Source organism: Cnephaeus nilssonii (genome assembly GCF_951640355.1).
Source record: "Cnephaeus nilssonii genome assembly, chromosome: 2".
Classification (NCBI taxonomy): domain Eukaryota; kingdom Metazoa; phylum Chordata; class Mammalia; order Chiroptera; family Vespertilionidae; genus Cnephaeus; species Cnephaeus nilssonii.
Window position 1 is genome coordinate 79,994,506 of NC_137073.1, and position 26,418 is coordinate 80,020,923.

At 48.8% G+C, this 26,418-nt stretch overlaps 1 protein-coding gene across 19 annotated transcripts in view; it reads right to left on the minus strand.

Moving 5' to 3' along the window:
- MAST4 (microtubule associated serine/threonine kinase family member 4) overlaps positions 1–26,418 on the minus strand; it is a 522,072-nt gene continuing 495,654 nt past the window's right edge. For 15 of the 19 annotated variants that reach the window (XM_079794438.1, XM_079794436.1, XM_079794437.1 and 12 more), the window contains 8 exons: positions 26,291–26,403; positions 24,322–24,449; positions 23,718–23,953; positions 16,434–16,663; positions 15,444–15,566; positions 8,891–9,027; positions 6,712–6,893; positions 2–6,420 (listed from right to left, as the gene is read on the minus strand). In XM_079794438.1, coding sequence (XP_079650564.1) covers positions 2,534–6,420; positions 6,712–6,893; positions 8,891–9,027; positions 15,444–15,566; positions 16,434–16,663; positions 23,718–23,953; positions 24,322–24,449; positions 26,291–26,403 — 5,036 coding nt within the window. In that variant the 3' untranslated portion in view covers positions 2–2,533. Of the gene's footprint in view, positions 6,421–6,711; positions 6,894–8,890; positions 9,028–15,443; positions 15,567–16,433; positions 16,664–19,046; positions 19,248–23,717; positions 23,954–24,321; positions 24,450–26,290; positions 26,404–26,418 lie in introns of all 19 variants that reach the window. The other 4 variants (XM_079794433.1, XM_079794434.1, XM_079794435.1 and 1 more) reach the window with 2 other exon arrangements.

Sequence of the window (26,418 nt, forward strand, 5' to 3'; positions counted from 1 at the left end):
CCTTATTAGCCATTATCTTTTCATGCTAAATTTTTATTTCAATGTTATGCGACTGCATAAGTATAAATATTTCAATATACAACAATTAGGACATCCATAGGGAGTTTCTTAGAGAAAATAAGACTGCAAACACTTTATTGCACAGATCCTAACAAACGTTAAGCTGGTAAATCTATCGCTGGGAGCACTACCGGGGGCACGTCTTACAATCACAGGAGACGGACCAGAGGGAACACAGGAGGGTTTCTACCAGCTGACCGGAGGGTTACCAACAACAGACAGTTACCACATGAATGCAACCGTAGTACTCCTTACGCATCCAAAACGCAAAAGCATATTTGGCAAAAATGATAATATACTATACAAAATATACATAGATATGTCGTTTGTAAACAAGCACCTAGTTGTGCTTTAAAGGAAGCTGGACAGTTAAGAAGCAACGGCTGTAAACCATGAACTGCCTCCCCGACAGCCCTGTCTTGATGTCTGAGTGCAGAAGCCTTGGGTTATGACAACCGACAAACACAGATATGAATTATAAATGTTGAGACCACTTTTGAATCCCTCTTAAGTTCTTATAAAATATTTGTTTCTTCTACAACTTCACAACAGCGTGATGGGGAATGGCTAGAACTACGGGGGAAAAGATAGGGGCAAGGAGACTTTTCCTACTCTCTCTCTCTTTTTTTTTTCTTTTGTCATTGCCAACTCATTTTACAGTGAAGGACAACCAAGTTAAGTTAAATTATGCCTTTGTTTTTGGAGAGGAGTTTACAGCCCCGATAAAGGATTTACAATCCACAGGGCCATAGGATGATGCTGTGCTTAGATGAAGCATTTTATAGCCTAAAGATACTAAGACATCCCCGGGGGGTTTGGGTGCTGAGTTAGTATTCATTGGTATTTTTATTTTCCTCTTACAAAAACAAAACAAACATTCCTGCTATGGATCCCAAGCATCTTATAAATACTTATCTGTGTGTATTTTCTCTTAGTACTTAGTGCCTTAGTACTTATGTCAGCAAGTGCCATCTTACATACAATACAAACCACCAGGAAAACGGCAACGGAAAACAAACAGAAAAACCCCTTCAGCACTAAAATGATTGGACAACTTCTACATATTCCATGGTATACAAAATTTAAATAAGGCTTAGCAAAAGTAAAAAGGACAGTCACATTCAAGCACCAAATAGCTCCAACAGGTCGTTTTGTTACAAAAATGCTGCTCTTTATTAATACAGTCTCTTTTTTTTTTGCATACAAATAAAGAGATCATGTTATGAAATGTATGGAGCTACTCGATGCATCCGAAATGAATGTGAAACCCAGGAACTTGCTAAAAACAGCAAGCTTCATCTACAACATAAGGCCCCAGCTATGTATTAAAAGGTATCTTGATGTCCTGATTACTTCTTAATATATATGCTGTGATGCCAAAATCTACCCCCCCCCTCTTTCCCGCCAAAAAGCAAATTTAAAACCTCTTCCAATGCCTGATGCTCAACCGAGTAAAACGCAACCTAAGTCCTGGCTGTGTGCAGCCAGTAATATTCCTTTGTGTCTGAGAGCAGAGCTGGTGCAGGACTACAAAACGTGTGCTTCTTAGACTAGCGACTCACAGCAGAAAGGCCTGAGTTTAAGAGCATGAGCAGGAGAAAACGCAGGAGCACAGACATCAAGATCATGTGTGTGTATAGACCCCGCTCTACCCGGGGTGAAGACCCGACACACACAGCCACAGACGAGGACGGCTGGCCTTCAGACAGGTGGACCCAGGAGCGAAATGCCCACGAGGATGACCGTGACATGAACGTGGCTAGCTCCACAGTCTGGCCCTTCCTGATGGAGGAGGGTTCTAAATGCAGCAGTTAGAGAACTTCTTGCTTTGGATCTGGAAACACAGGCAGCCAGATACAGTCCTATCAACATCTCGGGTTACAAATGCACATCAAAACTCACAAGCTACGGTAGGTGGGGCTTTCTTGCATCGTTATCTCTACTTAGGATGGTTTAACTTAGGAACATGTAGTCTTGAAATAGTCTCTCAAACCACACACAAACACAGGTGGTGGATGCGCATATACACGAGCATGGGTGGATCTCTACTTTCACATACATCGGTTTTAACCATTTGCTCCATTACTACATCATGGTAAGTGGTAAAGCAGAAATCTTATTTTTTTATTTTTTTAAAGAAAAGCTGTCATAAATGACACAATCAGCAGCAAGGTATAGACTCTACATCCCAAACCCAACACATGGCCAGATATTTACAGAGAAAATCCTTTTCCTCAACAACCCTCGACTGTGAAGGCGTTTATTTTTTCTTGTACACACACTATCTGGTAACAGCTTTACCGGTGACCACGGGGCAGGCATTTGGAAGAGGTCCCTTTCTTTCCACCTTCTCTCCCTCTCCCCTCCTTCGGTGAGACTCCAGGCTCGGCCTGCGATGCTCCCACAGTGCTGGTTTCGAAAGGTAGTCAGGACTCGGTGACACGTTCCGGGTGGGTCCCCCGGGCCAGCCCCCTTATGAGGCCTTTTTGTGAGGGCTGCTCCGCAAACTCTCTTTCCCCCGCCTCTGCCGGACCACAGAGTCCTTCTCGGGAGGAAGGGTGACGGGGCTGTCTGTGCCTGGCGCGGGGGACGGCTTGGTCACCTCTCTGCCCGCATTCTGTTTCCTGGTCTGAGGCTGGGCCGGGGCAGGCTCTCTCTCTTTGGTTTCTCCTGGGGGGGCAGTTACTGAGAGGGCCCTGTCCCGGGGCCCGGCGCCCCACGCCGTGCTTGGGTTGGGGTGCTGCAACTCCACCGTGATGGAGGAGCTCCTGAAGGAGGGCAGGGAGTCGCTCTTTGTCATGTGGCTCCCACCATCCCCCCCAGATGGGGGTTTCCTCTGGTCCCTGCTGCTGGGGGCTGGGGGCTCAGCCGTGGCCCCGCTGGCCTTGGCAGGGGCGGGGTCGCCGCTGGCCGCGGGGGCCTCGCGAGCTCCTGGCCTGGCCTCGGGAAAGCTGGAGGAGGCGCTCAGACACTTCTCCGGGAGGGCAGTGGGCCGGAAGGAACTCTGCCCGATGGCCGAGGGCGACCGCTTCATGCCGCTGGGCTTGCCTGCCTCGGGCGGTGGCTTCTGGGCACCAAGGCCTCTCCCCTTGGCGTCTGGCAGGCCCTTCCCCGCGGCCCCTGCCGGCCTCTCCGTGCCTCTCAGCCTGGCCTCGCCCTGTGCCGGGGGCAGGCTGGCCTCCAGCTTCCTGCTGTCCGTGGGACCATAAAGTGCTTCCATGCATCTCTTCCCTTCAGACTTCCTGTCTGCGGTGGTGGCCAGGGGACTAGGGCTCTTGTCTGTCTGTCTGCACGGCGGGGGGCCGTCTCTCACAGTGGGTGGTTTGGGGTGCTTTGGAGACAGGTTTAGCTTTTCACTGACAGTGGGAAGTTTCTGGTCTACAGGCTCGCTGACCCCGGGGTGTCCTTGCCGGGGCGGATGCACAAGCCTCTCCAGCGCCTCCGGGGCACGCCCGCCGTCAGTGGGCTTCAGCTTGGTGTCCAGGGGACCCGCTTTGGGGGGCAGTGAGCCTGAGGGCCCACTTCCTGCCTGGCCGCTCACATGGCTGGCTGTGTTCTGGGAACCGGGGAGGGCAGGGTACACATTCGACACGCCCTTACTGCTGCCCTTCCCGTCTTGGCCGGGGCCGCTGGGAGGGCTGGGGCCACTGGGGGGCTGTGTGCCAGGCTCTCTGGCTACCGCAGCCCCAAGGCCCAGCCTCTGGGAGGCGAGGGGACGGTCTGGGTGCTTGGACTTTGCAGGGCTCGGGTCAGGGGCAGGCCCGGGCTTGAGGCTGCTGTCACCACGCACAGCAGCGGGCCGGGGCGGGTCCGGGAGGCCCAGGCTGGGCTCTGCAGCCCAGGGCTTGCTGCCCAGCTCTCTGCCTGAGGAGGGGCTGGGTGCGCCGCAGGGCTGCCGAGCCGGGCTGGGCAGGTCCTTGGTGGCCGGTGGGGGCTGAGAGCCGCTGCTGAGCCGCGGCTGCAGCTGTTCTTTCCTCTCTGGTTCCCGGGGATCATCTCTCTGCAAAGAAGGGAAACTGCGGAGCTTTTCACTCTTCCCACCCTCTGGGGGCTGCAGAGACTGCCTGGCAGGAGGGGCTTCCGAAGTGGGTTGCAGGCTGCTCCTTCCCTTGCCCAGCTCCCGCTCACAAGGCGTCCCCGTCCCCACGGGGTGCAAAGCGGGGTCCTCTCTGGCCAGCGGCCTCACCTCCTCCCGGCCATCCCTGTGGCTCGGTTTCCCGCAAGGCCCCCGGGCCTTCTCCGTGGCCGGGGTCTGCGTGTGGGCATCTGAGCGGGCTCCTCCCACAGACGGGAGGTTTCTGGTGTCACTGGTTTTAGCAGCTTGTGGAGGACTCGGCTCCGGGGAGCGGTCTCTGTGGACGGCGGCCCTCGCAGCCTGCGGCTCTGTTCTGGCTGTGGACGGGCCCCGCTCCGACGGTTCCCTCCCGCTCGGCTTCTCCCGCGAGGGGACGCCTTCGGGTGGGGGCGGGCCAGGTGCCCTGGATGGGTCGGCGCCACGCGGGGTCTGCCCCGGGGAGGGCAGGCATTTGGTGTTGGCGTTGGAGCCGGGATCTTGGCGTGGGCCGGGCCCGCCCTCTCTCCGCTGGGGGTCATTCTCCGCGTCTGTCGCAGGGCTCCTGGTGGCCTGGGAAGCGCTCCTGCCCTGCTTCAGCGCTGGGTCAGGCGGGGGAGCCGACGGTGAATTCTGGAGACCCCGGCTGGGTGGCAGGAACCGAGGCTCGAGCAGGTAGGATTTGCTCACCTTGAAGCCAGCCGGGGAGGCCTCCCTCTGACCAGCAGCGTCACCCTTCTTGCCATCGCCGGGAAGGGCGGGCGGCACAGTGGGCCCCAGGGCACCGCCGGGGCCGGGGCTCTGCGTGGGTTCGGGGGAAGGCAGCTCAGTCTTGGAGGCCTGAGGTCCAGACAGGAGAGCAATGTCCAACGTGCCCTCGATTGGCTTCAGGCAGGACACAGACCTCCCTTCCAGCTTATACTCGGAGGGGCTTTTCCGCACAGGGGGCTCGGGAGCCACCGGGCCCGGCTTCTCCGCCCCGCCGTCCACCCGGCCGGCCAAGGCCTTGAGAGGGACGAACACCACGCCGCCCGTCGGAGCTGCATGGGCGCTGCTGCTGAACGCCCGGCTCTCGGGGGCCGGCGCCTCCTGCTGCCCGCCCGTGGGCCGGACCGCGCTCCCGGGCAGGCCTTCGTGGGCACCAGCTGTCATTTTGGGCTTGAGCGCGAGGCAGAGGTTGTCATCTTTGTCTTCAAGGGACACTTTCTTCCGGAGGTAATCCATGCTGGCCAGCTTGCCGTCTAACTTTTCACATCGGAGACACTCCTTGGCCGGGGGAGCCTTCTCCGCAGCGTCCCCCCTCCCGGAGGCGGGCCTGTCGCTGGAGGGACAGAGGCCGTCTTGAAGGGTGCTGGGCGCAGCGGCTGGTTTGCAGTCGCAGGGGCCCTGGCTGTGGTCCGCGGGGGCCTGGCCACGGCCAGCTGCTGCTCCGCCCGAGGCGCCGGCCGGCTTGTGGAGGGCGCCCTTCAGCAGGCTGCCCGGGGCCGGGGCCTCCTGCACGGCTGCTTTGTTCTCAAAATGACTGGACCTTTCCAAAGCCTTTGGATATATCTTCTTCTCCCTCTCCTCCAGCCTCACCGCGGCGTGGTTTTCCGAGTCACTGACGAGTGCGTGGGCCTTGGGGTGCGGCTCCGGTTTCTCGGGGAAGCCGTCCGGTTTCTTCACCACCACCTTGGCCTTCAGCTTCTCTCGGTCCAGGTCGTCCACGGACTCCTGCCGGCCCAGCTTCCGGGCGGCGGGGCGCTTCAGGCAGCCCTGCTCCACGGGCCTGGCCCGGCTGAGGGCCGGCGTGTCGCTCGCCGTCTCCTCCAGGCTCTGCAGGGTCGCTTCCCGCTGGCACGGCTCCCGCGGCGCCTCCTCCTGGGTCACCTCCAGGCTGTGCTTGCGGGAGCACAGGTGCTTCTTGTCGCCGCCGTAGGCCGGGGACAGCTTCTCCTCCGACTGCACGCGCTTGAGCAGCGGGGACCGCGGCGGCTCCGCACTCTTGGGCCTCGCGATGTGTCTGACGATGGTGGGAGGGGAGTGCATTTTGCCGGGAAAGGCTTGCGCGATCTTGGAGTTGCCGAGGGGAGGTCCCAGCAGAGGTGACGGAGACCGCTGCGGGGAGGTGGGCTGTGGCGTCGGAGAGGGGGTCCGGGCCAGCGGGGAGAGCGGGATGTTGCCGGCGGACTTACGCCTTCCGGACCGGTAGCGCTGTCCGCTGAGCTTGGGCGCCAGACCGTGGAGCGTGCTGGGCCGGATGTGTCCTGACCCCGCTGGGGAGTTGGGGGCACTAGAACTTGGGGAGCTGCTCTGCGAGGAGTTAGTACCTGGGGGTAGAAAACAGAACGCTGTGAGCAACGGCCACCTTCCCTCTCTTTCCCACCCTCCAGCCCAAACGGCTTCAGGTGAGGTCAGGTCAAGGTCAGCAAGCTGTCTCAGCATCCAACGCTAATACACTAAGTTTTAACCCAACACTTCCTGTCTTATCTTAATGGTCCGAAGAGCCCTATCTTATGACCTCCAGGCTGGAATAATCCTCAAGGGTTTTGGGATTTAAGACGGTGACTTTGACCTCCTCTCAACCCTCCCTTGCTGTCCTGGCCAGGAGACTCACTCACCGGATGGGAAGTCGGGGGTGGAGCGGTAGCTGGGTGTGGGAGATCGGGGAGACAGGCTGTGAGTGGGGGACCCCGGGAGGCTCTCCCCCGACGACAGCGATCGGTTCAAGCAGGAGAAACTTCGGCTGGTGTGCAGTAGAGGAGAAGGCTGCTTAGCTAGTTTTTTGAAAAGGGATCTCCTCCTAGAGTGAAAACAAGAGAAAATGGATCAGATTCTATGTCCAGAGCCGCTCCTGCCCCCCCACAATTCCTGCGTTCCAGTCACACCTGTGTGCCGGAGACGTGATATGATGGCAGATCCTATTAAAGAGTAGGATCCCACTGTGCTATTAAAAATATCTTGAGGACTTAGAAAGGAAGATATATACAATGGAAGCTCTCTGAATTCCAAACACTTTAAGATGATATAATATACTGGGGAAGTATATTATGTATATATTCATTTATTTACTTGTCAGGTTTATGAGGAGGGTGTTCTTTGCCTGAAGGTATGTGCCCCCAGATGCTGACACAATTTCATTAAGAGATAACACCCAGTAAATCTCTGGGGGAAAAACCATCTCGGATATAGAATTCTTTAATGGTGACACATTGGGCAGAGGCTTATCTGTGAGGGGCTGTTTGCTGGGCTTATCCCATTGTGGGCTCCCGACTATTCCTAATGACAGTGCAGGCTGTACATTTCCATAGAAAAGCCGGGAAAGGTGAACTGAAGCTTATCATATCAGCAGGGCAGCAGACGCCACGCTGCAGCAGAAGCGAATGTGTACTCAGTGCTCAACAAGCACAGCCTCGGGCAGAAGGGGCAGCCGCCGCGGCTCAGAGGGGCAGGCGGCTGCGCAGGGCTCCCCACCCTCCCGCACGCCCGACCCACCCCGGGGAGCGTAAGCAAGAAGGGCAAACACTGCTACCCCTTGAAACAGTGTGCTCTGTACGACTTACAGCACAAACAAAATATAAGGCACACATAAAAAAGGGAGGATCTCAGAATGTATGTGTTGTGCTGCATGTGTGTGTAATTTTAATAAAAGTAATGAGGGCACGTGGGTTAAAAAGCCAAACCTTTGTATACTAGTAAACGTATGAAAAATAATGAAAAGTAACAACCCCCATCCTCTGCCTTCTTTTGCCCCCTCTCCAGAGACCAGGAGTGTGTCTTCTCCCATCTCATCAGTCTGCACATTGCTAAGCAGTGTGCTTACGCTACTTTTTCGTTTTTCAGTCTCAGAAAGTATCTGTTGCTGTCCTACCACAGAAGATGAGAACTAACCTCTTCTATAGCCCCCTTCCACCTTCTGGCCAAATACACTTCCCCTTTTTTATTCCTCTCAATAGATAAATAAAAAATTTTGGTTAAAAAAAAAAAAAAAGGCTGGTGTCTTCTTTATGTTGTAAGAATTGTTCCCAGCAGGGCCCTGGCAAGCTGAGTTCTATTTCCTTTCCTGTACAGCTCTGTCTTTCCCGGGGCTGATGAGCATCCCTTTCACATTGGCCTTTTCCTCCTACATTTCTATCACAAAAGTCCTCCGACTATGATCAGACACAGCAGATTCAAGAGGGGAACGGAGAGCTGCTGCGGCGTCCCGGCGGGAGCACCCCGACAGCTACCTGGCAGGAAACGTCCCCGCCGGGAACGGCTGCCGCGTCGTGCATGCGGCACAGAGAGGCACCCACGATGCCTCAGACAGCCCACGGTCGCCGGGCCAGATTTTCAGTCAGTAAGACAGAGCCCGTTCATTTCTAGGCTTATTTGGATGCTCTTAAGATATAGTTATTTCAGAATATCTGGCATTTAAAAAATACCAGCCGTTTTTAGATAGTGCAACGGACATTATTGAATGTAGATTTAATGTTAAGAACTGCTTGAGGGTCCAGTTCCTCAAATCCAGCTCACATGGAATGAAGCCTAGAGGCTTAGGAAACACCCAAGGGGCTTTTCACAGCTCTTACACATGAGCTAAAGCAACCCGAATCACAACGGTTATGTTTACAACATAGCTACGTAAACCTTTCCACTATGAAAAATAATGCTATTATGAATATGAACTTTCATGTATAACTGTATGTGAACCACAGCATAAAAATCGCTCATCTATAGCATTTAAATTAAGTAGGGAGTAACTCTCTTCCCACGTGAATATCCACTGAACTCCCAAAGAATAACACTGCTTGAACTAACCGTTCCAGGCTCTCTTTCTTCTTAGATTTCTTGCTTCGCCTCACCATCCGGCTCTTATAGCTGTTTCTCCTGGCTGGTCCCGTTTTGATTGATGTGTTTTCAAACGGGGTCGTAGTGATTGACACCTTATTCCCACTCTATAAAAAAAAAAAAAGAGGTGGTGTTTAAAGGGAAATGCCGTAATAAAACAAGATGAGAACAGAGAAAGGAGGTTCAAACACAAAGATACATAAGGACATACACACAAAAGGACCTCCATTTCTAAATAACCCTTCAAGCAGTGAAGTCCTGGAGAATGCAAACTGGGTGGAGGCACAATGGAAGGTTTCTTCAAGAGGGTGGGCTCTGATCTGAGTTCAAATCCGAGCTCTGGGACCTGAGCGGGCCGCTCCTCCTCCCTCGCCTCCACTTCCGGTGCTACCTCACAGCAGAATCACACCCCCTCCCAGGGCTCCTCTGAGGACCGCATGAAGGACAGAGTTGGTAAAGCCCTCAGACCCACTGCGACGCCCGGAAAGGCTCTATAAATACGTCAGCGCCATCCCTATGTATGAAGCATAAACAATGTGCCCAGAGGCTGTCTCCTTGGTTGATTTACTTTTCTTTTTTCTCATGTTTGTGTTTTTCCTTTGACCTAGAAATCAAAGAGTAACAAAATTGAAAGAGACTTATTTTTTCATTATTTTAAAAGGTTCCTTTTCTATCACCATAAAACCTGTCAGCTTGCCGAGCTGGAAAGTTTATGCCAGTGAGTTTATGCCAGCAGCCTCTCTCCACTCAGGCACGTGTGGTGAGGTCATCCCATGGGCCTCGTGCCCTTTCACGCAGTGCTGGGCAGGGGCTTCATAGAAGATTTAAATCTTGCCGAAACCGGTTTGGCTCAGTGGATAGAGCGTCCACCTGTGGACTCAAGGGTCCCAGGTTCGATTCCCGTCAAGGGCATGTACCTTGGTTGCGGGCACATACCCAGTAGGGGGTGTGCAGGAGGCAGCTGATCGATGTTAATCTCTCATCGATGTTTCTAACTCTCTATCCCTCTCCCTTCCTCTCTGTAAAAAATCAATAAAATATATATTTTTTAAAAAGATTTAAATCTTAAATTATTCTAACATCTAGTTTTATGTTGTTTTTTTCATTTCACATTATAAAACTTTGAAAAACTTTGCCTTCATCACTGAATATTCTTTAAGAATGTATTGTAATTGGCTATATTATAATATTCTGTGAGATGGGTGGATCAACATTTAACTGTCTCGCTACTGCTACTGCCTTCTACTTTTCAATTTATATAAGAGTTGAAATAAATGTCCTCATCTATATATCACTGTCCTAACCTCTAACATTTTCCTTAAACTGGGCAATTAGACTCCAGGCACTGAATCACGTAGCCTATCCAAACTTCTTAAAGACCGTCATATAGACAGGTACACTATTTCCCAGAGAGTTTATGTCAGTTCACACTCTTGCCAGCAGCACCTGGGTACCTATCTTACCACAGGCCTGTCAGAATTGAATACTAACATTACACAAATTACCAATTTTATAGGAAAAAGTTATGTCAAGTTTTAATCTTCATTCCTTGACAATTAACAGGCTGAATGTTGTGTCATTGATTTTGGTCATCTGTGTTTCTTTAGAAAATGTTTTGTTCACGTCTTACATCTAATTTAGTATCTGAGAGTCTTAGTATTTTGTTATTGATGTTAGAGTTCTTTATATAGTTAAGAATATATAATCCCATACCTAATGCCATAATTATAAAACTGTTTTATGGAAATGGATTTGAAATTAAATGAGAAAAAATTATTTTTCATTATGAAAGAATTATATATTCTATATGCAAATGACAAAACTTTAAAAATAAACCTTTAACTGATAGTAGAGACTGGCATTCTATTTATATTTAAATGGAAAATTCTTGTAAATATGAAAGGTCTACCAATGAAGGTTGTTTGGGGTGGGGTATTCCTTCTCTTCACAAACTGAGTGAAAGCATACTGAAATTTTGTGTATTCCTATGCCGCAGGTGAAGGAAAAGGGCAAAAATGTGGAGTCTGGAGCTTATCTCTCATTGCAGCGCTTCCAATCTTTCTCCACACTCACACACAGAGTGGGCACACAGGGCCATACGCTCTCTGAGGTGTTCTGTCGTATGGGCTACCAAATCCAGTCTATCCTTTCCTATCGTAATCGACATCGACTTTTATGCCTTTATCTAGAAGAAGATAACAATGCCACCTGGTATTTTAAAAGTGCATGAATACTGAAGTATTTTTCACATATATTCTTTTACCAGGTCAGCAGGGTTATTTTTTTACAACCCTCTGAGGTGTGAAGGGATTATTGTCCTTCCTTGCATTATAGAAAAGGAAGGCGGATTCACAGACATTCGTCCTTCCAGGGTCATAGCGCCCAGGGCAAGAGCCCAGAGCCGGCTGTCCTGACCCTCACCTCCACTGCCCACTCTGTTCCCCGCAGAGGGCACGGCTTGTACTTGAAGAAAAGTGGTGCTGAAGGAACAGGCCCTGACTGACAGGAAGAACAATCATAGAATCAGACTGTCGAGAAGAAATTAAGGAGCCATAAACATATCATAAACAATTTAGAAAATAAATACAATTATAAACAGGAATGCTAAACCAGAACACATCACTAGACTATACAAATGTCTCCTTTGCCTACGAAAGCCAAACCCAGTTTTCTCTGTCTTGTTTCTACATATGGCTATTCCAGAGGACAATTCACCCGACTTATGGAAATACAATAAGAGATAATGTCCCCAGATACAAAGATGCAGAATACCAATAGCTAGTTAGAAACATTAACGATTGTGAGAATGACAAATGACTGGAAGAGAACTTTACAGAGAACAGGTGAGAAGTAGGAAGCCTGCCACCTGGTGGATGCATCGGCTACAGCGAGTGCTGCCTAAACTCGGCACAATGGAGCTAACGGGGTCAGTTCATCCTCAATACTGGACGTTCTGATGGAGAATGAGCAACCTCTCACCAGAGAAATTCTGCGGTACTTGTTCAAAAATAACAAAAAGAGGGCCAGCAGACTGTTAAATGTTCAGTTAGTTCTCTTTTACTTCAAACCATTTGTGTGATTAGTGCACAGTGGGAGGGAAATCATTTCAGCTGATGGAACTGAACACAGAGCAGAAGTCATCTACCCAATCTCTTCTCTCCATCTGGCTCCACACTAGTTATCTGTTGGCCCTGGGTACCCGGAGCTAGCCTGTTCTCCCATTTATTTCTTTGCAAAGTGCACACGGGGAACAGCATCTTCCTGCACAGCTGTGTCCTTGCCCTGATCCGCACCCTCCACAACCTGGCCCCAGCCAGCTGCCCACTGCACCCCTTTTCTGAACCCGGGCTCCAGCCACACTGGTGTACTCGTGCACCTCTAGCACCTGAGCTCTCCTATGATGTAATCCCCTTGTGATTTAATGCCCTCTCTTCCTATTGCCTCCCCTTCCCACATACTAAACACCAGCCTTCACAGCCCGTCACAATGACCCCTAACTCCTCACACCTGTCCACCTGGAGGAAGGCCATCGCTCCTTCAGAACTCGGGCCACAGGTACAGTCTGTTGCTTATGTTAAACACTTTGTCGCCTGGAATTGCCACCGTCTCCCCTGGGAACATCAGACGGTAGGTTCCTGGCAATCGGAGAACGTAATGGAGGAGCACTCTGGTGCGGGGCTCGAAAGCAGGCTCCAGGCCCGCAGTGCCGGGGCGCAAATCCTCTTCTGCTCCTTCCTGGCAGACAAGCTAGGGCTGCTTGGCTAACGCCTCTCTGCTGTACCTCTTCACCTACAACGGGGGGCATTTATATTCAAGGTACCTACCTCCCAGGGTGCGAGGATTCCCTGAGCCTAGTCACCTAAAGCACTATTTCCTATTATGCTTGTGTGTCATTTGGTGGGGGACCCTTGCAGTACTTAGCACGAGGCTCTGCACAGTTCAGGGCTCAGCAGTTCTGTGAGGGTGGTAATAATGAGGCTATTTGGTGGTCCCCACTTGGGTATCCAGAGGTTCCCCAGAGTTCATGCAAATGAAAAGTCGGAAGTAGGGGCTGATGACGTTTTTATAGGGCTTCTCTTATGCCTTGGGGATTTAAACTAGGGCCATCCTAAGAAGGCAGCCTGGTTGAGAAGAGAGTTTCCTGGATTAGAGAGGTTAAGCCAGGCAGGTTATCACGTGAGCAGGCGCTAAGACTGGGTCAATACGGCCTCCACTGGCCACTACAGCGAGGCCATGAAACAAACATGGAATACACTAACCATGCTCACAGTCTGAACGCAGCCCTGTGTGATGGCTCTCCCTCCTTTTTCTAAGGGCGCACGAGCTTTTGTAAAGTAGTCTGTGCGTATAAAACACCGCGTAAACAGCATCCCAGAACAGCAAAGCACAGCTCCCGCACTGACGCCCACCAGCGATGGCACGGAGGAGCCCCCTGTTGACACTAGACACTGTGCACGTTGTCGAAGACTGCCGGGTAAATTTGGAAGAGAGCTGCATGATTACACAGTTCACTGGGAAGATAATTAAATCCCTGGTATCCTCTTTGTTTCGTTACACTGGCTACTCCTCTTGAGTGCTTCCTTTATGAACAAGAGGCAGGATCCTCTGCTTGGATCTGTAACAGCGCGCATGGCTCCGAAGGGTGGCCATGGCTCTCCACGGCAGCCTGTCTACGCAGGCAGCAGGCAGCTTCAGAGAACACACTGACCAGGTGCAGGATTGGAAGCACCCTGTAACCAGATGATATAGATAGAATCGCCTGATTCTGCTAAGAGACCTTGCCAGAGAAATGGACGTCCAAGTTTCACCGAAGCAGAAAGAGAAGTTTTAAGACCCAGAATCCTGTTAGAATACTTCATCAAATAAACGATGAAAATAATCATGTCTCAGCATCTCTCCTACAGGCTGCTGTCCGGTCTGCTGTGTGTTCAGCATACCCACAGCCGATTCCTAACACTGCCTAGGGCTCTGCAATGCTCTCCTCATAGTCAGCCCTGTCCCCCTGGTGTAGCATGTGTTGGTGAGAAAGCTGGCTAGACTTAGAGGACGCCCTAGACTTAGAGGATGACAGCGAATCTGGCCCCCAGCCCACGGGACACCTGAGCCCAAGACGAATATCTCATTAATGCTGTGAATCAGTCAATGACAATAACTCCTCTACAATCTGCTACTTCATACTGGACCCTTGAACATACATGCTATTCTACTCTCGGGACCTGGGCCAGACTCAGGGAATGACAAAGAAGGAGGAGAAAGGTCACTGAACTGAACTTATTTCTGAAAGGCTTTCCACACCCACTTCCCTGTAATACCTCCCAAGTTCCTCTTTTTTTTTGTCCAAGTTCCAGTTAAACATCATTTCCCTGTGATGCCTCTTCCACTCACAGAATGTTTTCTCCAAGAGTATGAGGTTCCTTCCTCTCTATAGCCCTGAATAGTTAAGTTAGTTGAATTTTATCCACTTACAGATCTTCCATACTCCTTGAGGGAAGAATTTTACCTTAGTTCCTGTGTTGCTACTTTCTCTATGGTACCTGCTCAGGGCCGGTGCTCTAGGAATGGCCTGAGTGCATGGTATCTAAATGGCAGGTACGTGCACAAGCTTCCTCTCCATAGGCCCCGGGTGAGCTGCAGTGCGGACTCACACCCGGTGGCCGGCAGCCCCTCACGGTGCTCAGGGAGCAAGGAGGTCATCTGGAAATCTGTTGATCTGTAAAGCAATCCTACAACTAGAGACACTGCACTCTAACTGCAGGAAAATCAGCCTTTGTTTCTGAACAAAATATCACCTCAATCTCAAATTCATCTTTATTTGTTTTAATCAAATCTATGTTTGGAGCTAAAACTTTATATTCTTGTGTCAGCAGGTGGCAAAACAAAGAACTCGGAAAAAGGAAGGGGATCCGTGTAATATCCACTCTCCTCTCCTTTCATGATTCCCGTGACCTTCCTCCTCCCTGGGCTTGATTCCGTTTTAAACAGAAAACGCTCTCTATGCAAGGTCATTTGCTGGAGGAAAAGGCCTACTGGTTGCCAGGACCGATTCTTCCATTGCCACCTCTGTATGTAGTTGGCAGTAGACATGTTTCCATTCACAATTCTGTCTTCCCGAGGAAACCCAACTCTCAGGCTAACCTTTCAGATCAGACCCCACAGCTTTACACCACTCTGTCTTCCTCCACTAGAATAAAACCTCCTGAACGTTCCTGAGCAAAATCACCTTTAGCTGATTTCCAACCAGATTTTTCTATGTGAAGTACATAAAACAGATTATCCTTTATAATTTAGGATAAGAAGCAAAATTAAATTAGGGGGTGATTATGCAGATATTCAAGATATAAAGCCAGAGAATTCTTATCTTTGTCTTTAACAATAAACCTGAGACTACTGAGTAAGTCCTCAGTAATGAGCCTGCATGTGTAGGTTGTGCTGAAGAAGGACCCTAGGACTCAGGTATGTAATTCTTGGTACCAGATCCTTCTGGCTCTGCCTCGTCTGTGTGGTTGTGACATAAAGACAGTACCTTCAGCAAGAGCTCTATCACTTCCGTGTGAACGAGTCCATGCACCGGCTCTCCATTGATGTGTGTGATCAGGTCCCCGGCCTTCAGGCCCGCCTGGCAGGCTGGGCTTCCTTCTTCTACATTCTGAAGTCCAAGAGGAGAGGGTATATTTGTAAGCAAACAAATGACAACCCTAAGCCTACAGCTTCTAGTGCCAGACTATTCCGAGTTAAGTACCAAATGATCCTAAGCTCCTAAGAGGAATAAAAAAGGCACAGATATTGCTTCTACTGTTATCATCCTAAAACAGAGTAATTTCTACGTTTTCTTAAAAAAAATTCAGGATGTTACAAAGGTAGTTTTTGTCTTTTTTTAAAAAGGTGGTCAAGAAAAAACAAACACACACAGGAAAAACAAGAACAAAAGAATAAAGAAGGATGGGAATAGGATTGTCTTTGACCCTTTCTACCAGCTTGGTACAAAGAGGAGACAATCAAATGTAAAAACTGGACAGAACTATGAGAAAGGACTGTTCTGGCTAAATTCAATTGTGTCATATAGATAAAGGGAAAGAGCACTAAAGGAAAATAGAACAGGTCCCAAATACCAGTGTAACAGATCATACATTGAGTGGCCAGATTATTATGATCTCTGAATGCATAATAATCTGGCCACTCAGTGTGTATGTGTGTGTATGTATACATATACATTAGAGGCCTGGTGCATGAATTCATGCATGGGTGGGGTCCGGCCAGCCTGGCCAGGGGGAGGGGACATGGGCAGCTGGCCGGCCTGCCTGCTGGTCGAACTCCTGGTCAAGGGGACAATTTGTATATTAGCCTTTTATTATATAGGATATACACTGAGTGGCCAGATTATTATGCGTTCAGAGATCATACTAATCTGGCCACTCAGTGTATATTTGCTGTTATGTCTGTCTCAGCCAATTCACCCATTCCCCAGTTTGGCTGGGAATAAAAAGCAACAAGGATGAGAGACTGCTGGCCTTACCCAAACGATGTGGTGCACTGTGTAGACGTCACTGTCTCCCACGTACACCCGGATGGCACGGATGGTGAACCCATAGTTCTTCCCTGAACTGTGGATGACCACGGGCTGGTGTGGACTGGCAGAGGCTGCCGACGAATCCCGGCTGGGAGAGGAGTCCCGTGAAGAAGAAGGGTCCGAGGACAGGGAGTGGGGAGACATTGGACTCCCCAGTGGAGAAACAGCAAACATATCTGCAACGAAGAAGCCAGTCATCAACACCGATGCTGGTCACACACGCATGCATGCAGCCAGCCCTCACCTCGTCAGCCCTGCTGGGATTGGGAGCGTGGTTGCAAAACAAATGCATTCATTCTAACAGAAAAATAAAGGAGAAATAATATAAAAATATTTCTATTGGTAAGCAGTATGGATTTCAAAACAGAGGTTTGCCAAGGACACTTCGAAAGTGTCTGTATTTTAACTAGCTTTCATTTAACAAACTAAAGGTATAATTTCTTAGTTCTCTATGCTAATTAACACACACACACACAACTCAGCTACTATCTAGCTGTGGTGCTATTTAATGCATTTTATTTTACTTAAAGAAACAACTCATAGATGCACAAATTTGAAGTCCACGCCCACAGAGTGGACTGTGTGGACTAGAGTAAAAGATTCTCAGGCTCCAACTCTCGCCCTAACCAACTTTCACATGGTCCTTTTCAAACACCCACAGGCAGGAAAGGAAGTTGTAATTTCCCAGCTGTTTTTTTTTTTTTTTAACATCATATTATTGAACTAGTACTGACTAAAACATTGAATCAAGAAAGCACTGAAATGGTAACTTTTTAAATAAAAGAATCACTCCTTATTACTATGGTTACAAGTGATTCGCTTCCTGTATCACCTGCATTTCTAACAAGGTTTCTGAGAGGACAATGCAGGCGAAACAGAGAAATTTGAAAGGAACTCGGTTCACATTCCAAAACACCAGTTCTGCTCTGTTTTCCTTGTTTTATAAGCAAACACCCTTTAATGTATAGTTCATATCATTGTTCCAGCCGTGTGAATCTAAACAGATTTCCACTGGTCATGGGAAACTGTGCGTGTGTTTGAGAAAAAGAATAATCTACAAAAGATGCTGCGGTTTAAATGTGAGCTCAGCGGGAGCGAGGCTACAGGATGCCACACTGTGGAAGACGCAGCAGGGTGGCGAGTCGCCGTGTGGCCACAGGAAGCTGAGAGCATCCGTACCCTCACTCCTTCCCATTCTGATGTCTGTCCAAAGCAGAGCAATGAGCTAAAGGTGCCACTGTCCATGCCGCTTCACTCTCTGACCTCCTGTGGCCGCTTGGTGTGCTTTTGCTGGCTACCTTCCGTCTATTCAAGAGACATACACTGGTGGGCCGGGGAATTCAAAACATGCAAGCGAGAAGAGGACAGGGTGGATATGCAGATCCAAATGGATGGAAAGCCAGGCCTTGGAACAAGCATGTCAAACTTGCGGCAGGCGGGCCGCACACCTCTTTTAAAAGGCCCGCCAGCCACGAGCTTGACATGCTTGCCTTGGATCCTTTACCTCATGATGGTTTCCCTTACCCCCCCAAGTTGAATAGTTTGCCCTACTTTACCCAGATGCGGGCTTTCTCATCAGCTTCCAGAAGTGACTGGGCCACACCACACTTACCTTCCCGGCAGCAGCTGCACTGGGGCCACTGCCTTTGGGCACGAGCAGTCACGTAAGCTAAAGGGGTAGGGGTGTGCTATAGGGTGCTAAATGGATGCCTCCCAGCAAACAGAATATGGTAAGGTGAGCGCTACCCTCAAATGAGCATTTGTTTATATCTGGTTTCTTTCTGCACAAATTTCAAAAATGTAAACCATCTCTTTTATACATGGTCTGGATTCTTCCACGTGCAAGCCATCTGCCATAGAGTCCAATTGCCTCTTCCACTGTACTGCGCTGTCACTTGAATGCTAAGCCACAACCACCACCAGGGCGCATATCGCATCTCTGCCAGTGGAATTACTACCGACTTAGTGACTACTAGAGGCAAAACCAAGTTGTGGGAAAACACTGCAATTCAATGAAACCATAATTAACCCCCGTTTTCTAATATAGGGCAGAAAGTGATTTGACTACCAGTAGGAGGAAGCATAGCTCAACAGACAAGGCTGGGGAAACTTATAATCTCAGTGCTGTCTGTGACTCTTTGCATCCCAGAAATAAAAAGGTATGTTTTCTCTATTTCCTCATTAATTAGATGAGAAAAACTAGACTTAAGTATATAAATGATGCATAGTGTAGGGAAGAAAACTTATTCAGGAGGGGAATTTATCCCTTAAACTGGAAGGGGGAGAAAAGGAAAGAAAACAAATAAAAGAAATAAGGCTTTGCTGGGAAGGAAGGCTGCCTCATCTCCTGATGCAGGAAGAAGGGAGAAGACGTGAGGCCCCCATGCTCTCTGGGAGCTTGGGGGCCTGCAGGGAGGAGCTCTAGCGAGCTGGGCTGGGCCCCCTTGCTTATTGCTCTAAGCAGTCCTGTACCTCAGTCAGCATTCCACACTGGCGGGGGGCGGGGGGGGGGGCACATGCACAAACCACACAAGTTCATGCAAGCAGACGCCGCGCTACCTCCTGGGATCATGAGGGACAGAGCACTGGCGGAAAGGGACTTGGTGACTTTCCCCGCGATTTTCTTTTTCTCTGTGCTTTCTAAGCGCTGCCGAGCCATGTGGGAAGCGGGTTCACTGGGTGGCTTGGAGGGATTATCTGTATTGTCCACACACTCGCTTCGTCCATTTATCTGATCCAAGTGCTCTGAAAAACTGCCAACTGCACAAAGAAGAAGGGATAAACACGTTCAAGAAAAATCTGGGGTAGGAGAGGAGGGGAAAGGGGAAGAGAGAGAGAAGGAAGGACGAATGTTGCGAAACATACTCCCACGTGGCTCTTGATCCGGACGGTGTCAGCAAACATCAAAAACACAACTGGTTTGAGAAAGGTGACGTGGAGAGGAAAGACGAAAGGGGTTTCATTCCACTTGAATATGCCTGCTCACATCAATGGCTCCGTTTGAGTAGAATAATTACTTTCTAGAATCTATATTTCACAACCCTCGTAGAGACGACTCTGCCCCCCTCCACTACGCTACGAAGCAAGCATCACCTTTATGCACACCACGACCGCCTACTGCATACTGTCCTCTGATGGCAATGATCCTCACTAGGAATGCTGGTCATGATGGTTTTTGATACCTGGACATCATTTAATCACGTCATGCAGACGCAAGCCCATGTCATCTCCCACCATCTTCCTAGTACACACCTCACACTAGGCTTAGGTGTGTAACTTACAAAAAGAACCTAAAGTGCCTCCTTTGACTCCTCACCCCTTTCACTCTAAGCTCCTTGTACATTTCATAGGACAAGGCAGAGGATATTACTGGCTACGTTACTCAGCGGCTCACTACACCTTCCTGGCTTTTACTCTAGACCAGGCGTCCTCAAACTACGGCCCGCAGGCCACATGCGGGTGTTTTTGCCATTTTGTTTTTTTACTTCAAAATAAGATATGTGCAGTGTGCATAGGAATTTGTTCATAGTTTTTTTTTAAACTATAGTCTGGCCCTCCAACGGTCTGAGGGACAGTGAACTGGCCCCCTGTTTAAAAAGTTTGAGGACCCCTGCTCTAGACAGTGGGCTGCATGCTGATCTGCCCTCAAGTTACTAGACCCGTGGGAAGAGGCCCCCTTCCCCTCTAAGCCAGCCAGGCCTTCTTTTTAACTTTATTAACCTTTCATGTTAACTGGAGGAGGTATTTTTAGTTAAAATAAAAAAGAGAACTGCCTTCAGCAGAGGATGATCAGAGATTATAACCTCATGGGAGGGAGCAGAGATGGACCATCACTGATGTCGGTCAGGTGACTGCGCAGTCCGGAAGTAAAAATGTTCTTGCTCAGAGTGAGCGGCTGAGGCCCCCAGAGGGAAGTTCAGTGGCCACCCTGGTCTCTACTACTCCTTCTTTCACAGGCTACCAGTGTTTTTTGCGTGTTTTTTTTTTCTTTTTAAAATCATGGATGCTATATCTTATTGTTGTTTTTTTTCCAGAAAAATAAATGCTTATTGCATTTTTACTTCTAAATGCTAAATTATGAGCCTGTGCCTTAATAAATCATCCAAACTATCATCACCTTAAGATATCTAATCCATACAGAGAATTTAATACCACTATAAATGATCTTTTGAAAGACCAGCCAGCACATTTTCAAGTGCTGACCATAGGACATCCTTTGCCTTGAAAAGTGCTGCACTTAATTAGACTTAACTAACATTTCTGACACAATGCTACCTACACGCCACTCGAATGCACAGTTGAAGTCCAGCCCTAGGTTACGGGAGGTGGCACAGACTCCAGAAGGGGGTGCAAGCTAAGGCAAGCCTGGGGTTTGGGAGAGTGGGCTAGGGCACAGCACTGTCCGTGGCCACCTACTGTGCGTGGGCACAGTAAAACATGCATGGACTTCCATGCGACACCCATCTGACCGACAAAGGAAGACAATCTTAAGGCAAATACCACAGTCTTTCTTTATGCCAAACTCAATCTTGCTTAACAGTGTATCAGTTCCATTCATTCTAAATAAAGAAATCTATTTGCTGAAGGACTTGATAAAAACTGCTTCACAAATCAAAAATCTCATCTCCACAACCTCAAGCTTACTTCGGGATAAGGTACACACTCTCCCTCCTTTCTAATTTGGTTTGGATAAGATCACGGATGAGTATAAAACGAAAAGCTGCATCACTTTACGATGAATACTTTGTTGGATGCCATGGAGCACTACTTCAGGACTTTTACTTTTTTTCTGATTCAAATACAATGTAGTCATCAAAAAAGAGAAACCGGTGTGAGCTGTCCTTCCCTAAAGGCCAGAGTGTGAACAGTGTCCCCTTGACCGTCTCTCCTCTCGCCTCGCCATCGCATTTCACAGCACTGCACCGCACACGTGCTTCCACTCTGCCAACGGCGGATAATGTCACCTTAATGTTCTAGAAATGTCAAGGGTTCTTTCTTCTTGATGGTGGAGCAATATGAAAATCAACAAATTTAATTTTCCTGCAGTCACGGCTTTCAGATTCCCTAATTACCCTTGGCTATGAGCAAATCAGCTCATCTCTCTATTCTGTGCAGCCCCCAAGGTCTTTGATTATTTTTAGTGAGTGTCTGGGGGAGCCAGAGAGAAAGGTGGTTTGAATCTATTAATCAAAATGCATGGCAGGACCTAGGCAGATTTTTTTTTTAATTATGAAAGTCATCTATCAAATGCTGAGACACCATTCCCCTCCCTTTACCTCCTACCTTTCTGATAGTGAGTAGGCTGAAGAGACTAAGAGATCATCAGCAATTCACCATATTAAGAAAACATTTTAAATGGAGGTAAATATACTCTATTCAGAGTAAGAAAATAAACTTAGAAATAAATACAGACCTTAGTAACTAGAAATATAAAATACTGAGTTGATTACCAAGATGAACTAAAAATGGTCAGGGATCCTAGATTACTATGTTGTTTCTACACTATAAATACACTGCTATTATCTTGGCTTTATAGGATTTGGACAAAGTGGAATTATTCTAATGCCGTGGTTGGCAAACTGCGGTTCGCCAGCCACATGCGGCTCTTTGCCCCTTGGGTGTGGCTCTTCCACAAAATACCACGGCCTGGGCGAGTCTATTTTGAAGAAGTGGCGTTAGAAGAAGTTTAAGTTTAAAAAATTTGGCTCTCAAAATAAATTTCAATCGTTGTACTGTTGATATTTGGCTCTGTTAACTAATGAGTTTGCCGACCACTGTCCTAATGGAAACAGAACTAAGGTGACTAGGGGAAAGAAAAACGCCACATTATTTCCCCCCATGATAAACTATAAGTAGATATAAAGCTCCTCTATAGAACCAAACTTTTTTTTCTTAATTACTTATTGAATTTATTGGCGTGACATTGGTTAATAAAACAATATAGGAATCAGGTGTACAATTCTATAATACATCATCTGTACATTGTATTGTGTGTTTTTCACCCCAAGTCAAGTCTCCTTCCTAGAACCAAACTTTTCAATGAGGCTCAAATAAACCCACCCAAAGAAATTTGTTTCCTTAAAATGATTTTTTAAAAATTACACTATGAATATTTAGTTAGTTTAAAAAAATGTTCATGAAAAATCTTGGAATCATTTATGGTTAGCAACATAACCTACTGAATATGGCTGAGTGAAAACATTTATGACAGCAACCCTAAGCCACATCCATGTTTTTTTAAAAAGAATAAATGCACACTGCTCTGTAGAAGGATATGCCATGCATAAAATTTTTATAAACCAAATAATATTTTAAATCCACCTTCAGGGCTTGCTCTGAGGGACGTGAACGTTTGATTATCTGATGAAGACGCCTCCGTTTTTGAGGGCCAGCAAGTATCTATGCTACAGTAAACATCAAAAACACGCAGGAAGACGCCATTCCTGTTGCCAGGGAGCTCACTTCACACAAAGGCTACGTGATCAAGTGCTTCCCTAGACAAGGCCACGCCTCTGGGCTGCCTCCCGAACAGTCCAAGTTGCCTCAGGAGTTCCTTACTCCAGTCACCAGGCGGGGAAGGCAACTTCTGTCTGCAGTGGGGCTGTCTCCTCTGCACAGAAAGCGCCAATCTGGTTGGTATTTCCGACTCCCCTGCCCTCTGGGTCCCGGGCGCAGGAAAGCCATCCTGCATCTCCCAGCTGCAGGCGCCCTGCTGCGCTGGCTCAGAGTCTAGTGCAGAGAGCTAAGTACTGGGTTTGGCTGCTTCACAAAAACCACTGCCATCTCAACCACCTATTTCAACACAAGGGGGAAAACTGGCTTCTGCTCTACTGCCTTACAGGTGATTATGGCATCTTTTAGGGCAACTATGACCATTTGACTATCTGATATTGTCCCTTACTCCTGTGAGTTAGATGCAGCTCCCCAAGACGTGCCTTTGCATCAACACCAGAGGACATGCTCCCCTGGTATGTCCTGAGCATCACCACAGGATCCCACGGACCCAGCTGTGGAAGCTGAAACGGGCTCTCAGGTGAAGCTGAAGCAAGAATGGTTTGCTGCATGGCCACGCACTCAGGAGGGTCTGACACAGCTTAGTTCTTAGAGCTCATCCCCCAAGCCCAAGAAGCTGGAGTCTAATAGCATGACACACCATCACCCCCACCTGGCTAGGCCAGCCCCAGGATGAGGGGGTGATGTCTGGGTGGCAGGCCCCACCCCAGGGCTTACCTGACAGGGTGGAGCTGCTGATGGTGCTGGCTGGGGTGGTGACCTCAGGCTCCTCCTGAGCACATTCGGCAGGAGGAAGGGCTGGCTTCTCTGGCTCCTCGTGGAGGTCGCCGGGGCAGGGAGCAGCCTCATCGGGCTCTGCCTCGGCTGAAACGGCCAGTTTGGGAAGCAGGCCAGAACTGAGCTTATGCCTGTTGCTTTCCGTATCTGAAGAGTTGGATGTGGATAACTGTTGCCTTAATTGAAAACAAAAACAGAGTCATGAATACGTACATACCCGGACACTGTTCAAGGTGAATTTGTAAGAAACCAGGTACGTATGGAAGTTAGATAAGTCTAATGAAGACATGTCTAGTGCAGTGGTTCTCAAAGTGTGGCCTCCAGGCCTGCAGCATCGACATCACCTGGGAATGGGCCAGAGATTCACCCTCTCAGGTCCCCCTATCCTCCCCCCTCCCCCCCAGGGTCTAGGGGATCAGACACTGAGGAGGGGCCCAGCATCCTGTGTTTCACAGGCCTCCCGGTGACTCTGATGCACACTCAGGTGTAAGAACCACAGCTCTAGTAGCTGCTGCTTGTATTTCTTAACGGGCATTTCACATACATTTCAGAATATTCCGAGCTCCAGCTTAACGTTTCCGTGGATGGCAAAGTGGTGCTTTTGGTTTTGTCCCCAGGGTCTTCCTTCTCTTCCCCTGCATTCTGAGTTATTCGATCTATGCTGCTGAAAACCTGGGGGGCAAAGAGTCAGTGCTTATTAATATCTTCTTGAAAGAGTTTGTCAGAAAAAATACCCAAATCTCAGGAGCAAACCCTGAGAACATGACTAAAGCATGAACTGGGACTGTATCCGGGAGGTACTTTCCAATGCTGTTTACTCGGTCCTGAGATGAATGGTCAACGTGTAACTTTTTTTTTCTCTTTTGGAGTGGGGAGCTATGAGTGCATCAATCTCTCACCATATCCGGAATGAACTTTGGAGCTGCAAACACAATCCATAGATGCATTGGGGTTTCTAGGCCTGGGGATCGATGCACACCTTAGATTACTTTTTAACCAGGAAGTCAATTGGAAAAAGAGAACCAGAGAAAAAGATTTAATGGTCACCAGTTAGGGGTGGGAAGAAGAAAAATGAATTGGAATTGAGTGCGAAGAGAAGGATAAATGACTTGTTTCAGATGCGTGTGGGGTAGAGTTGTGGGGGAGGGGATTCAGTCCATATTTGGTTGTGAGTCAGAGATATTTGTTTGGCTTATAAATTACACGCACAGTCAGGCAGCTTCCCATGTTGGTACTGGGATTTCTGAAGGGGATCAGAGCTGAGGCAAACTGGAGACCTCTGCTGACCCACAGGGAAGATGGAAGATAACTGAAGACGCTGAGAGCCCAGCCCAGGAGGCACTGCCTACGGCCCTGCTCAGCCTTTGCCACTCTCCTGGGAAGGGCTCTTACACCATCTACATTTACTGGGCTCAGGAGGAGATTGGCTAAGAACAGGAGACAGCGGGAAGGAAGCAGAGCGGAGGGGCTGGCTTTGATGGGCAGAGGACAGGTGCTGGGAAAAGTCAGCACTCAGTGACGTCAACGCTCGGGTCCTGGCTCTGGGCACACCTGCCACCATACCCTCCAGGGAAATCCCCGCCTCTCCACGTGCTTCCTATAAATAGGGAGGGCTGTGCCGGCCCCTTTGCCGGTGCAGTCTTGGTAGTCACTTAGGAAAAGGTACAGAACACTAAAGTCACTAAAGGCTACAGAGGAGCTCAATAGCATTCATGCAAAGTGCCAATGCCATGGCAAAGGCATAGCTCCCGGAAACAGCAAAGGGAGGCAGGTGCCTTCTAGGTCCTTGTCCATCTTCCCAGGGCCCCGCTGCCCTGTCTCGGAAATGCCAGGTTTCTTTGTTTTGACTGCTTGTTTTAATCTTACCGCTATCAGAAAAAAAGGCAGCATCTTCCTCAAACACCAATTTTATCATCTTCGATCATTTCCAAAATTCTAGCTTCACTTTTAACTGCCACTTTAATATAACTTACATTTTCTATTACTGGTTACCAGGCTTTCTTATTCCACAATCAACCACCCCCAAGGGTCTTAGCTTATGTCAAGGACTAAGGCTTCTCCTTTGAGTTTTAATCCACACAACGCAAAGGAGAAGGCTCTGCATACACTGAGCCCAACGTGCTTCATTACAACATGAAATAAACGGGTGAGTGCCTCCACAGCCTGGCGCCGAGCCACACCAGGGCACACAAGGCGAAGTCAGCATACACATAGCTCCACTGCACTCCACTGATGACTATGAGTGGCAAGTCTGTGCCTCCAAGAAAAAAGGTATAAATTTGTGGAGAACGAACCTAAGAAATATACTCCTGAGGGGTATGGACTCTGTATTATCAAGATGGTGGGGTCACTTTTGCTAAACAAAAAGGAATTTTAAGTACAGGAGACCCCAAGCTCCAAAATACTGTGGGTGGCTTTGACAACTGTGTCCAACTGTTTAGGGGTACCACACATCTGGCCAGTGGCAGCGTCCCTCAGAGAGAGCCTGCGTATTTGTGCCATATTTCACTTACTTTTGAGAACCTATGCGAACACGAGGAAAACTGCCTTATTTCCACGTTGAAGTCTTCATCATTCGTGTCGTCTTCTTCCTCCGTCTCCATGTGGTGATACTTCTCTGACCGAGCTGCAAGAAACGTTT